Source organism: Doryrhamphus excisus, chromosome 6 (assembly GCF_030265055.1).
Source record: "Doryrhamphus excisus isolate RoL2022-K1 chromosome 6, RoL_Dexc_1.0, whole genome shotgun sequence".
In the NCBI taxonomy this organism is placed as follows: domain Eukaryota; kingdom Metazoa; phylum Chordata; class Actinopteri; order Syngnathiformes; family Syngnathidae; genus Doryrhamphus; species Doryrhamphus excisus.
Window position 1 is genome coordinate 19034968 of NC_080471.1, and position 15339 is coordinate 19050306.

General features: G+C 41.0%; 1 protein-coding gene across 3 annotated transcripts in view; it reads left to right on the forward strand.

Annotated features, from left to right (window-relative positions):
* ckap5 (cytoskeleton associated protein 5) overlaps positions 1–13262 on the forward strand; it is a 32077-nt gene extending 18815 nt beyond the window's left edge. For 2 of the 3 annotated variants that reach the window (XM_058075099.1, XM_058075101.1), the window contains exons 32-45: positions 83–276; positions 1872–2047; positions 3448–3471; positions 4787–4960; positions 5035–5155; positions 6745–6924; positions 7011–7198; positions 8774–8849; positions 8935–9123; positions 9389–9526; positions 10724–10807; positions 10898–11057; positions 11131–11252; positions 11964–13262. In XM_058075099.1, coding sequence (XP_057931082.1) covers positions 83–276; positions 1872–2047; positions 3448–3471; positions 4787–4960; positions 5035–5155; positions 6745–6924; positions 7011–7198; positions 8774–8849; positions 8935–9123; positions 9389–9526; positions 10724–10807; positions 10898–11057; positions 11131–11252; positions 11964–12224 — 2087 coding nt within the window. In that variant the 3' untranslated portion in view covers positions 12225–13262. The remainder of the gene's footprint in view (positions 1–82; positions 277–1871; positions 2048–3447; positions 3472–4786; positions 4961–5034; positions 5156–6744; positions 6925–7010; positions 7199–8773; positions 8850–8934; positions 9124–9388; positions 9527–10723; positions 10808–10897; positions 11058–11130; positions 11253–11963) is intronic. The other variant, XM_058075100.1, reaches the window with a different exon arrangement.
* Positions 13263–15339: the final 2077 nt, after the last annotated feature.

A 15339-nucleotide genomic window follows, 5' to 3' on the forward strand; every position in this document is an offset into this window, starting at 1 on the left:
CTCATTAAATCGTAACGTTTCACTGATCCACTATAAATACATTTTCTAACTCTATGGTGTCTTTGTGTGTTAATGTTTTCAGAATGTCTGGAAGAGTTGGGTTGTTTGATAGAAGGCTATGGCATGAATGTATGCCAACCAACTCCAGCCAAGTCTCTAAAAGAGATTGCGGTTCATATTGGTGATAGAGACACATCTGTCCGCAATGCTGCCCTGAACACAGTAGTGGCTGTCTACAATGTCTGTGGAGACCAGGTCTATAAACTCATTGGAAATGTAAGTTTAACGGTTTCCCAACCTTATTTGAGCGCAGGCAGATATTTTACATGAAAAAAATGTCATGTCACAGTACACCACCAAACAATGTTGTGTATACAGTTGTCCCTTGCTACTTTGCTTCATTACGGTATTGCATATTAAAAAAAAAATTGTAATATTATTAGTCAAAATATATTGAAAGACATATAGATAGATATGTCGTATTCTGGGCATGAGGCATCAATTTTATGTTGAGACATTACCTGAGCAGTGCATGGAGTCAGCCATGGCATGTCCGACATGAGAGAGGGAAAAACCAAAGTTTTCCTCCCATTCTGTGTGGAAGTGGTTTTTGGCTTCTTAGTTTGTCTCTTCTTCACCACTCCAAAAGAAAGCCTTTTTTAAATGAAAAAAATGTCATGTCACAGTACACCGCCAAACAACAATGTTGTGTATACAGTTGTCCCTTGCTACTTTGCTTCCTCACGGTATTGCATATTTAAAAAAAATTGTCATATTATTAGTCAAAATATATTGAAAGACATATAGATAGATATGTCATATTTTGGGCATGAGGCATCAATGTTATGTTGATGAGACATTACCTGAGCAGTGCATAGAGTCAGCCATGGCATGTCCGACATGAGAGAGGGAAAAGGTTTTCCTCCCATTTTATGTGGAAGTGGTTTTTGGTTGTTTTTGGCTTCTTTGTTTGTCTCTTCTCCACCACTCCAAAAGAAAGCCTTTCTTAAATGGAAAAAAATGTCATGTCACAGTACACCACCAAACAACAATGTTGTGTATACAGTTGTCCCTTGCTACTTTGCTTCCTCGCGGTATTGCATATTTAAAAAAAAAAAAATGTCATATTATTCAAAATATATTGAAAGACATATAGATTGATAAGTCGTATTCTGGGCATGAGGCATCACTGTTATGTTGATGAGACATTACCTGAGCAGTGCACATGGAGTCAGCCATGGCATGTCCGACATGAGAGAGGGAAAACCAAAGTTTTCCTCCCATTCAGTGTGGAAGTGGTTTTTGGTCATTTTTGGCTTCTTAGTTTGTCTCTTCTTCACCACTCCAAAAGAAAACCTTTCATAAATTCAGAACAAATAAATTGGAGGCTAACTCATTAGCTCGCTAGCTTGCCATTTGCCGTAGCAGTGTACCATGCAGTGATCCCGTACCCTGCACATTATAACTGTGCAATGTGAGGGTGACTATAGGGGTGTTATTTAACATCTGCAGGGCTCTAATGAAGGTAAAAAAATATTTAGAACAGGTTTTCTGAGCTCGAAGAAAATATTCAGTTTAATATTAAATTCTACTTTGTGGAAATTCACTTACTGCAATCAGGTCTGGAACCCATTAAGTGCGATAAATGAGGGACAACTGAAAGCACACTACACAAAACAAGTTAATTGTGTACTTGCAACCAAAGTAGGATTTGATTATTCTGCCTGTCACTCTTTGTTGCTGACATAATAAAGAAATACATTCATATTAAATAATAATTGTTAGACTCATTTGGTGAAATTGAATCATTTCCTGGATTTAAATCTCAACCCCAAAATTGACTGTGTTCACCCCGCTTCCATCCTCTCCAGTTATCAGAGAAAGACATGAGCATGTTGGAGGAGAGGATCAAACGTTCTTCAGCAAAGAAGACTGCTGCGGCTCCAGCTAAGCAGACTTCTGAGAGGTCACAAAGAGATCACCCGGCTAACCCCAATGGGACTTTCCTACGCAAGTCTACTCCACAGGAAGACCCCAATAAACTCAAGTAGGTGGTTGCTCTGTAGGGGAGTGGGGGATTTTTGTATTTCCACATAAATATACAGTATATTCATTTTTCTATCATGATGGTATCGGTGACATGTTGAACCACAGATCTTATAGATTTGAAACAAATCATCATTAAGAAAAAATATTTGTTTGACACCTGTTCTATTATATCTCAATGATAGCAATTTGTTTTATTATAATCAGGAATGACTCAAATTGTGATTAGTTTGTAAAACTAACAAACATTGGATTTTATGCGTAGCTGACAAAGCAAAGCATAAAAACATTTAAATACTATTAATCTGTGGATAAATTCAAGTCTAAGTGCTCATTTGTATTAGTTTGGAGTGTGTGCCTACTAGGGGTATGAGGCATTGTCATATCCGTAATGTAGTGGCAGCTACGCATAATATAGAGAGGCTCAATGACATGCATAAATTTAAATCCGACATTACTCACCACTGACGGGGGTCGGGAATCTATGCTTGTATCCAACTGGCAATATCCAAAGATTTGAGATGCAGGCAGATAATTTGGTGAAATGGTATTTGTTGTCGGCGTCTCCCTTTCCCTCTTATCCTTTTGTTAATAGTCTTGCATGTTGGGATGCTCTTAACACATGTGCTACATGGACAAAACCATTTCAGGCACTCTAGGTAGGCTACAGTTTGTAGTTTGGTGGTCTGGTCCATACCAAATGATGATGTTTGAATGCATATGCATGAAGGTGTAGCCTAATTACATTACGAAACTCCATATAATATTCCCAAAAAAAAAGGTCTGCTGTCTTGAATATGGTAATGGTTTTATTTCATTTGAACATGCATCAGATTACAATTGAATGCATCACATAATCAGTTAACAGTTCCACATGTCCAAAAGGAGTAGGAAGAAGCAAAGCTTATTAAATCCTACCCCTCCATCTGGTACTTTTACAATCAGTAACTTACATTTGTTCACTTCCTGCTTTCCTAATATAGTTTTTTTTATTTTATTTTTGTCACATACCGAAGTACGAGGTGATATGACCATACAATTACATAATAATATGTTGAGCTCTCCAAGCTGTCCAGTTCTGCTTGTTTAGTGCACAGAAGCTTTCAGATGATGGCATTCACACTTGACCAAATGAACCACACTAGCAGACCAATTACACCAGTTTGTTTTAACCATACCAAACATGACGACTTACTTAGCCGTTATGGGTTTGGCGTAACGCCTGAGTCCGCCCCCCCCATAATTTCTTATCTTCCAAGATGCCCCAATGCGTTTGTCCATATGGCATACTTGGCAACTTTTACCTGCCTGAATGGCTACCTGCATGTCTCTTAACTCCTCGTCTTTTTTTCTTGTGATTTCCTCCTTTCTGTGTTCTTCCTGCCTTCCTTTCGGGAGCAGAATTATGTATCGCACTTATAGGATGTGAGTATTTCTTCTTCCTCTCTCGTGACTCTTGTGTCCATGGCAAAAAAAAGCTCAGAATGCCGATTTCATCATCAAATCTCAAATGAACACGGTGTCATTTGAATGTTCTTCATTCTTTCTTTTTTTTTTTTATACTGTGCCGTGTGTACTTCCCTTGATGTGCCATTTTATTCTGTCCTCACACATGATTGTATTTGCTCTGTGTAGGAGCATCAAAACGTCTTTTCAAATAGTTAATTTAGGCTTTGTATGTCTAGGTTTATATTCCGTAATTGCTGCTACTAGTGGTGTGTCGGTCATGAACGAACGGGTCAAAAGAACTAGTTCTTTTGATTCATTCGTTCATGACCGACACACCACTAGTCATCACGTGTTGTTGTGCTTGAGTCTGAACGAACGTGAACATTAGTGAACGGACTGACTCGAGACGGCTGATCGGGTCTATGCACAGGAAGAGATCACAGGCTAACAACCAATTGACCGAAATGAACGGATCTTTTTACTGAACGATTCAGTTCACTGAAATGAACAGTTTTGCCCACCACTAGCTGCTACTTTTTCTTCAACTTTGACCCTTTTGGCTTATACGGCAGCGGCTAATTTATGGCCACTTTCTAATCTTGTGAAACCTCCTTTACTTCCGAACACTATTAATCTTTTACAAACTGTGCTGCTGCTCGCAAGACAGCAGAGAAACGGTAGCACGAGATATAATGGAACTCCCGACAAACTTGTCAACCCATCGGAAATCCCAGGAGGTCATTACTCAATATTGAGCGGCAGTATGCGCATTCATGAATGTCTGCCAAATTCCACATTATATGGAGAGAATGGACTCCAAATTGTCCATAGGTATGAATGTGAGTGTGAATGGTTGTTTGTCTATATGTGCCCTGCGATTGGCTGCCGACCAGTCCAGGGTGTACCCCGCCTTTCGCCCGAAGACAGCTGGGATAGGCTCCAGCAACCCCCGCGACCCTTGTGAGGAAAAAGCAGTAGAAAATGAATGAATAGAGAGAATGAACAGCAGGAATTTAGGGAAAAAGGCAGAAGCTCACACCTGCACAGCTTTCCAGGGGAACCAAATTAAATGTAAACAATTAATACTGATTGTTTCTAAATGGTACCATCTTATCCGGTATCAAACCTTTTGGTACTGTGAGAAAAAAGAAAAGTTAGTGGTGTTGCTGATTGGTTCTTGGCGTTAACTGCTTGAAAAGTAGCGTCATTTGGGAGCAAAATAATTTCCTTTGGAGCTGAAATGCACTGATTAGTTAACTGAAATATTCTACCCTTTCCCTACCTACCTCAGCCAAGCCCGTCAGAATGCCCAGCACAGTGAGTCCTCTCACATGCCCATCCCCAAAGAGTTCCAGTTAGACTTGGACATGATCGAGATGGACCACAGCAGAGTGGGTGAGCTGCCAGACCTCGTTCAACATAAACTTGACGAACTTCTGGAGCCTTTTGTCATTCCCGAGCCCAAGTAAGTCTCTAATGACACGCTCTGTGTATGTCTGGAAGCAGACGGTTTAATGCCGCTTTGTTTTGTCTTGCAAGGATGCGTGCTGTCTCCCCACACTTTGATGACCTCCACAACAGCACAGCCTCCACGATAAACTTTGTTATCTCTCAAGTGGCCAGCGGGGACATCAACACCAGCATACAGGCACTTGCACAGGTACGAAGTACTGCATTTTTTTTTCTGTGTAGTAATCTCAGCCTGTTTCTCAACAACAATACTTCAATTTATTTGTCTACCTTGGGAGAAATTTGGTTTAGAGGCAGGGTACAGTTGCATACAACCAACATAGACATACAGTACATGACAGACATAGTAAAACCATATACAACAAGCATAAAAAAACACCAGAACCATACTGGTTCCCAGAGGGATCAATGTGCAAAAAGGGGATCATCTGAGCTCTGCAATTAACAACTGGTAAGCTGGTAAATTAAAGTGCATGATATTTAAAATGCTAGTTTAAAGTGTTAGTTCACATATAGACCAGACCTCACATTTGCTCGTTTATGAGCTTGACTGACAGAGGGACAAATGAGTGTTAGTAACGGTTGTGTTTACATAGCGGAACCCTGTACCTTCTCCCTGAGTGCATTAATATGTATTTGTTGAATAGAACATTGGAGCTGTCATTAGCCACGTATACATGGACCCAAATATTCCAATTCCATTCGGGGTTATTTGCTCATCTAACCTTTGTATACACCTCATTCCGAAAGAAAAGTGCCAATCCAAATGAATATATATATAATCGGATTCACAGGAGTGGAATATTCCTTTCCCCAATCCGATTGAGGTATCTTGTACCCGCTCAATCGGAAAGTTATCAGACTGCGTTCTTCTTCGTGGTGTTTTTCTTCTTCTGTTGTTTATTGGCGGTTAGCAAGCAGCTTTCGTGTGCATTAGCGCCATCTGTGGAACAGAATCTAAACCCTTCTATACGCCATTCACAAGTCCAGTTTTATTAAAAAAGAAAATACATATCTATATAAAACATGTGCCGAGCTTAATTATAAAATATTAGCAAGATTGAACTTTATCTTTTCCTGTTCCCGGGTGCGTTCTTTCAGCGAATGCTGAGATATGACGTAACACGCAGCTCGAGATGTTCTTTGATTTAAAAAAAAAAATGGAGGCGAGCAATCGGCACTGGACTGCTAAGGAAAGTTTGTTTTTGATTCAAACTAAATTTCAGGACTGAACGAAGGAAAAACTGTCAATACGGAGTTATTCCAATAAGTGAAAGAAAAACTCAAAGAAGTCGGTATCACGTGATGTTGGTGTTTACACTTTACTGCGCATGCCCCATTGACTATTCTGGTTGATTATAGCGGCGCATGTAGACACGCCATTGGAATATTCCTTTCCATGTATACCATTACTTTCGGAAAGGTCATTCGGAAAGACAAAAAACTCCTCATGTAAACGTGGCTAATCAGGATGTTTTTTGCTTGGGTGATGGCGGCCTGATTGAATAGCTCCCGAGGGTTCAGGGGGAAGTTGCCCATAATCTTACTTGCTACTCTGACCAGGTTGAGAATCTGGGTTTTTGATTTGACGTTTAGATTCCCAAACCAGCTAGTGATCCTGTACCGTAAAATAGACTCTATTGTTGCTCTGTAAAAAAATTGCATGATGCTTTTGCTGACACCTAACAACCGTAACACTTCATACTACTTACAATACACACCAGTAAATGTTTGACTGACTGCGTTTGAAAAAAGTGAAACATGTTTTTGTCCCCACAGATTGACGAGGTGTTGTGGCAGGAGAACAAAGCAGAGGTCATGTCAGGACACATAGACCAGTTCCTCATTGCTACCTTCATGCAGCTCAGGCTCATCTATAATACCCACATGGCTGATGACAGGCTGGACAAGAAGGACATATTTAAATTATATAGCTGCATCCTTGGCAACATGCTGTCTGTGAGTCTCCTTTTATGTGATTCATTTACCTGCAGAGTCCGACTTTGAAACACTTGATGGACTACCTTTTTCTTGTCTGTCCTTAGTTGTTCTCTTTGGAGTCTTTGGCGAGAGAGGCTTCCATGGGTGTGCTGAAGGATCTGATACATGGCCTCATAACACTGATGCTGGACAGCAGGGTAGAGGACATAGAAGAAGGGCAGCAGGTCATCAGATCTGTCAACTTGGTCATAGTCAGAGTCCTGGAGAAGTCTGACCAGACCAACATTACCAGGTTCGTGTGTCCTGATTGTTAACCAGAAGAAAAATGAATGCTAACTGTACAATTGCACATAAGGGATATATTGTTGCGGCCGTAACCCATGCCAGGCTAAAACTAAACTCTTTCTTAAAGTACTCATGACACCAAAAAGTTTAAAAAAAAAAAATAGAATAGCAACAGGAAATACCCACTGAAAACATTTTTGTCATACTGACACCACGTATACATGGACCCAAATATTCCAATTCTATTCGGGTTATTTGCTCAAACGGAAAGAATGTAACCTTTGTATACATCTCATTTCGAAAGAAAAGTGCAAATCCGAATGAATATATAATGGGATTCACAGAGGTGGAATATTCCTTTCCCCAATCCGATTGAGGTATCTTGTACCCGCTCAATCGGAAAGTTGTGAGACTGCGTTCTTCTTCGTGGTGTTTTTCTGTTCTGTTGTTTATTGGCGGTTGGCAAGCAGCTTTCGTGTGCATTAGCGCCATCTGTGGAACAGAATCTAAACCCTTCTATACGCCATTCACAAGTCCAGTTTTATTAAAAAAGAAAATGCATATCTATATAAAACATGTGCCGAGCTTAATTATAACATATTAGCAAGATTGAACTTTATCTTTTCCTGTTCCTGGGTGCGTTCTTTCAGCGAATGCTGAGATATGACGTAACACGCAGCTTGAGACGTTCTTCGATTTTAAAAAATAAAAAATAAAAAAAAAATGGAGGCGAGCAATCGGCACTGGACTGCTACGGAAAGTTTGTTTTGGATTCAAACTAAATTTCAAGACTGGATGAACGAAAAACTGGCAATACGGAATTATTCCAACAAGTGAAAGAAACTCGAGGAAATCGGTATCACATGATGTTGGTGTTTACGCTTTACTGCGCATGCCCAATTGACTATTCTGGTTGATTATAGCGGCGCATGTAGACACGCCATTGGAATATTCCTTTCCATGTATACCATTGCTTTCGGAAAGAGAAAAACTCCTCATGTAAACGTGGCTATTAACACTAATAACATTCACTGATATTTTGTTGTGATAACATGATATACCATACACTCGGGAAAGGGTGCAGTGCCACCTCCGTGTTCGGGAAGAATGTAAGTACATCAGGGTCTTGTTCACGGGTGAGGAAAGGATGGATTATGAGATCGGCAGTCGGGTTTGTGCGGCGTCTGCATCCATCCACAGTGATGAAGATGGAGCTGAACTGAAATACAAAGCTCTCAAGTTACCCATCAATCTGCGTTCCTACTCTCCTACAAATAGTCATGAACTTTGCATTGAAATTAATTTTGTATGTAGGTTGGCTGTAAAATGTAGTAGATCCACTGCTTCTCCGTATTGAGTAGCCAGATGAGGTGGCGCGGGCGTCTGGTCAGGATGCTCCCAGACACATCACTGGAGGAGTGTTAAGGTCATATCTGACCGTTAGGAGGGTTGAGATCTGACAGGAGGAGATAGACGAAGTAGCCGGAAAGAGCGAAGACTGTGCTTCCGTGCTTCGGAAGCTGGATAAATGAGTCTTGCATGACTTAACATGTTCATAATTGTGGTTGACTTTTCTTTGCAGTGCCCTGTTGGTGATGCTTCAAGACACTTTGGTCTCAACAGCAGGGTCTCCTATGTTCTCTGAACTCGTGATGAAGGTAAGTCTCCAAACTTGAGGACTTTAACCTCTTCCAGTTTTATTAGAAACCTGAATTAATGTTTTTGTGTGTTTTTTATATGCAGTGCCTGTGGAGGCTTATCCGCCATCTCCCGGAAACCATCAACAGTATCAACCTTGATCGGATTCTATTCGATGTCCACAACATCATGAAGGTTTTCCCCAAAGAAAAACGGAAGCAACTGAAGAGTGACGTCCCACACCGAACACTCAAAACTCTATTGCATACCCTCTGCAAGCTTACTGGGGCTCAGGTGACAAAGCTCAATGAATGCACAGTTGGAAGAAACAATACATTTTGTTCTGTTTCTTGGCTTACTAACAGTTACAGCTAATTTAGTTGTAGCACTGTGAAATACTGTAGTAATAATTTGTAAACATGTATTTTATTAACTGACGAATACAGATGAGACAATGAATCTCATTTGTGTTAGAATTAAAGTTATTCACAGTTTATACATGCAGTACATGTTTTTTATATGCCCTGAATTTTTATTATTTTTTTGTAAATAACCACAGATCCTGGACCACCTGTCAATGATTGAGAACCGGAATGAGTCGGAGTTAGAGGCCTATTTGAGGCGGGTTGTCAAACACGCTGGTAACCTGTCTGGTAGCAAGAGTGACCGTGGTAACGAGAAGACTGGTCTGCACACGGTGAGAAACACACACAAAAAAACAAAACAAATTCATGTAATTTGACTTTTCAGTTACAGTAACAGAAGGGTTGGTATAATATCCAAAACTAAGGCAACTGATTAAAATTTTTTATTGCATAGCAAAATGGTAAACATTGCAGAATGGATATGGTAAAACATATTAATAAACCATTAATAAACTGCACAGGGAACTCAACTCTGCCACCTTCAGACTGGGAGGGCGATGATCAAACTGAGGGGGTGAGGGCATAGACATCGATGGTCTGCGCCATATTGGATGGGTCAATGCTTTGCTGTAACTGAATACAAGTCAGGCTGCACGGTCCGAGTGGTTACCGTGCAGGCCTCACAGCTAGGAGACCCGAGTTCAATTCCACCCTCGGCCATCTCTGTGTGGAGTTTGCATGTTCTCCCCGTGCATGCTTGGGTTTTCTCCGGGTACTCCAGTTTCCTCCAGATAATTTTTCACTATCATACAGTAATAACAGGCTGCACGGCGGACTAGTGGGCCTCACAGCTAGGAGACCCGAGTTCAATTCCAGTTTGCACGTTCTTCCCGTGCATGCGTGGGTTTCCTCCCACATTCCAAAAAACATGCTAGGTTAATTGGCGACTCCAAATTGTCCATAGGTATGAATGTGAGTGTGAATGGTTGTTTGTCTATATGTGCCCTGTGATTGGCTAGCGACCAGTCCAGGGTGTACCCCGCCTCTCGCCCGAAGTCAGCTTGAATAGGCTCCAGGAATGGATTATGAATACAAGTCAATGTACTCATTACTTAATTTCTTTCTTTATGGAAGTAAGCACATTGACTTGTATTCATTTACATCAGAGCCTTGACCCAATCCAATATGGCGGTGACATTGACATACAGCTCAGCGCTGGGAGAGCAAGCTTTACTTTATTTTTGGGTGGAGCCACACCCCATCGAGGAGGAAATGATTATTGTAGAATGCCGATGCATAAGTGGAACTTCCATCTTATGAACAGTTACTTTTGAGTAATAAATGCATTGGGGATCAGTAGAGGACTGGTATGTGATGATTATATTGTTTATGCTATTCTTGTTTCCGTGTTTTGTTTTATTAGATTAATGTGGTGCGATTGTTTTGATTGTCTGTCTATTTAAATCACTTTATTAAAGATTATTCATTGTAACAACACTTGTCGTTTGTTTGCAATGTTTTCTTCCCAGGAGGATCGGATGTCAAAGGCAAAGGTCAGTGACATTCTGTCTGAAATCTTCAAGAAGATCGGCTCAAAGGAGAACACCAAGGAGGTGAGTTTCACATCTATAATGAAACTGCTCAGACATTCACACAATGGGACTTTCTAATGTGTTTAAATATTGTATCCTAATGACCTCCAGGGGTTAACAGAGTTGTACGAGTACAAACAGAAGTACACAGATGTAGACCTGGAGCCATTCCTCAAGAACTCATCCCCATTCTTCCAAAGCTACGTGGAGCGAGGACTTCGAATGATAGAGTCCGAGCGAGAGGGCAAGCCTCGCATCCAGAACCCAACAGGTGAGACTAGAGACGAAAAGTGTTGCTCAACTTTTTTTTTTTGGTAGCTACAAAATGATGTGTGGTTCCACAGTGATTGCACAGCATGGTGCTGACAACAGTCTGAGCAGTAACAATGAAGATCTGAAGCCTGCTATGTACTACGAGAGACTCAAGATCCTCCGTCAGAGACAAGGCCTGGAAAACACCTCAAGAGTGAGTTTTAACAGAACATTATTTTCACTATCATACAGTAATAACGGGCTGCATGGTGGACAAGTGGTTAGCGCACAGGTCTCACAGCTTGGAGACCTGAGTTAAATTCCAGTTTGCATGGTCTTCCCGTGCATGCATGCGTTTTCTCCGGGTACTCCGGTTTCCTTCCACATTCCAAAAACATGCTAGGGTAATTGGCGACTCCAAATTGTCCATAGGTATGAATGTGAGTGTGAATGGTTGTTTGTCTATATGTGCCCTGTGATTGGCTGGCGACCAGTCCAGGGTGTACCCCGCCTCTCGCCCGAAGACAGCTGGGATAGGCTCCAGCACCCCCGCGACTCTTGTGAGGAAAAGCGGTAGAAAATGAATACAATGACAATGAGAGTTATCATATTTATATAGCGCTTTTAATATACAGTTTACAATAGAGCCTGTTCATTTAAGCTTAATATAAAGCAGTGTTTCCCAAACTTATCACAATCCCTTCATACATTTGACATAAAGTCATGTACCCTGGACTCGTGCACACTTCAAAGTAAATGTGTAAACAATGGTGTGTTTCATTTCCAATATTGGATTTTTATAATAAAATGTGCACTTGCCCAATGATGACAAACATGGAGTCGAATAATGTTAAGTGCAAGTGTAATACATTCTGATAGGAGGACAGTACATACCTGCTATTTATTGTTTGCCCACCTGCTGCAGAGTATGAGCGGAACTGACGACGAGACCAAACGAGTGCCCATCTCCTCCCTGCTGGCATCCAAGCCATCGGTGGCCTCTTCCACCGACATGCTCCAAAGCAAGCTCTCGCAGCTCAAGGAGTCCCGAGAGCACTGCCAGCAGGAACACAACAACGCTCAGTCCCGCTCTCCGTCACACATGCACACCCGCTCGACCTCGCCAGCGGGCAACCTGGATGACCTGAAGAAACGTCTGGAGCGCATCAAGAGCAACAGGCAGTAGGAGCAACACTTCCCTGTTTTATTTGTAGAGCCCTTTTGGTGCGGAAAAAAACAGCCTCTTCCTATTACAGCACATTGTTTCCTCAGAATGAAGAAGAACTGGGAACCTAAACACAACAAAAACAATATCAGTTCTACAAGTAGTCGAAATCAAACATGACTGGCTTCATTGTAGTTTGATGCATTGGGATTGAGCCATGACTCGAATTCAGTCCACACCTCTAGCGCCACCCCCTCCTAGTACTAACGCACATCTTCCTCTCACTGTGTCATGGCTAAATCTTTTGTTTTCTTTGCCATATTACAATATGTGTAAATATTGCAGGGTCATTAACAGCAGAACTCATTTGTTGGTTCAAGGAAAACGGTTTCCTGCTATGTGTTGTGGAGAAACTTGATATTAGACTACACAGTTGTGATTACTGTTAAGATGCTGTGTGTGTGTGTGACTGTCCCCTTGTGGCCAAACACTGTCAAGACCTACAGGAACTTGTATGTTGAGATGAGGCTGCTATTGAAGAAACATGGGAGATAATACACTGCCAAAGGGCTTAGAAATTCAGTCAATGGGGTTTAAGTGTCATGATCCCAAATCTATAGCATGTGTAATGTTTCACGGGAGTGGCTGTAAATAATGTATGTAATGTTGTCATGTAACACCCGGACAGTTATTTTGGAAGATGGGTCCAGAGGCAGTGTGTGTGTGTGTGTGTCACTTTTGAAAGCTATGTGTTCAGCTCTTCATCCCATTTGAGGATGTTTTCTCGGCCCCAGTTGGAAAAGAGCATGGCATGGTGTCAGTGATTTGTAATTTTCCATGTAAATAATAATTTGCTTTGTTAATCCCACTGCTTAATTGCAACAATGTTATTTTGTTAGGGCTTCTTTTTGAAGATTCAAATATTTGTTCTGTAGCTGAACGTTGAACCTTTGCAACAAATAACATTTTTGTTTTTGTATTACAATGTTGGTCGTCTTTTAACATTGTCTTGCTCCATTTTTCCTTGCATAATCCATAGTTGGGGGGGTGGGGGGGAGTGGGATGGCAATAAAGTGATGTTTTTTTTTAAAATATGAAATGGTACTTCAATCTTATCATCCCAAGCGTGTGGGCATCAGTGTCCTATACAGTTTACTTACATTTACTACACATTTTACATACAGGCTTAACTTTGTGAGGAGTGGGAGTGAAGCCGGAGCCCAAAGCAAAAAGAGGGAAGGCGACGTCATCGCAGCACCCAATTAATGCATTTCTGAGGCGCAATGCCTTATGTTTTCCTTGCATAATCCATAGTGGGGGGGGAGGAGTGGGATGGCGATATAGTGATGTTTTTTAAAAAATATGAAATGGTACTTCAATCTTATCGTCACAAACGTGTGGGCATCAGTGTCCTACACAGTTTACTTACATTTACTACACATTTTACATACAGGCTTAACTTTGTGAGGAGTGGGAGTGAAGCCGGAGCCCAAAGCAAAAAGAGGGAAGGCGATGTCATCGCAGCACCCAATTAATGCATTTCTTTAAGGCGCAATGCCTTATGTTAAAAATGTTGTGTTTTTCTTTATTTTCTAAGTCATATTGGGACATGTTTGTATAGCCTAATATACAATATTGAGGATTAAGTCGCTGTGTGCTGAAATTAGTACTCTTAGTAAAGTGTTCTTTGAAAGATGACACCGTGAGTCACACTGTTCTGTTGTTAAACTGAGTATTCAGTCATGGAAAAAATACGAATATAATATAACACAAATTGGCAGTACAATGCTATGGCCAATGAAATATGAAATGGTACTTCAATCTTATCATCACAAGCATGTGGGCATCAATGTCCTACACAGTTTACTTACATTTACTACACATTTTACATACAGGCTTAACTTTGTGAGGAGTGGGAGTGAACCCGGAGCCCAAAGCAAAAAGAGGGAAGGCAACGTCATCGCAGCACCCAATTAATGCATTTCTGAGGCGAAATGCCTCATGTTTTCCTTGCATAATCCATAGTGGGGGGGGAGTGGGATGGCAATATAGTGATGTTTTTTTTAAAAATATGAAATGGTACTTCAATCTTATCATCCCAAGCGTGTGGGCATCAGTGTCCTATACAGTTTACTTACATTTACTACACATTTTACATACAGGCTTAACTTTGTGAGGAGTGGGAGTGAACCCGGAGCCCAAAGCAAAAAGAGGGAAGGCAACGTCATCGCAGCACCCAATTAATGCATTTCTGAGGCGAAATGCCTCATGTTTTCCTTGCATAATCCATAGTGGGGGGGGGGGGGGGGGGGGGGGTGGGATGGCAATATAGTGATGTTTTTTTTAAAAATATGAAATGGTACTTCAATCTTATCATCCCAAGCGTGTGGGCATCAGTGTCCTATACAGTTTACTTACATTTACTACACATTTTACATACAGGCTTAACTTTGTGAGGAGTGGGAGTGAACCCGGAGCCCAAAGCAAAAAGAGGGAAGGTGACGTCATCGCAGCACCCAATTAATGCATTTATGAGGCGCAATGCCTTATGTTTTCCTTGCATAATCCATAGTGGGGGGGAGGAGTGGGATGGCAATATAGTGATGTTTTTTTTTTAAATATGAAATGGTACTTCAATCTTATCGTCACAAACGTGTGGGCATCAGTGTCCTACACAGTTTACTTATATTTACTACACATTTTACATACAGGCTTAACTTTGTGAGGAGTGGGAGTGAAGCCGGAGCCCAAAGCAAAAAGAGGGAAGGCGACGTCATCGCAGCACCCAATTAATGCATTTCTTTAAGGCGCAATGCCTTATGTTAAAAATGTTGTGTTTTTCTTTATTTTCTAAGTCATATTGGGACATGTTTGTATAGTCTAATATACAATATTGATGATTAAGTCGCTGTGTGCTGAAATTAGTACTCTTAGTAAAGTGTTCTTTGAAAGATGACACCGTGAGTCACACTGTTATGTTGTTAAACTGAGTATACAGTCATGGAAAAAATACGAATATAATATAACACAAATTGGCAGTACAATGCTATGGCCATTGATGTAAGAACTTCTAACTGCTGGAGGTTTAAATTTTCCCAAAATGGTTGCACACCTGCGAGTCTTTGAGTGCCAGTTT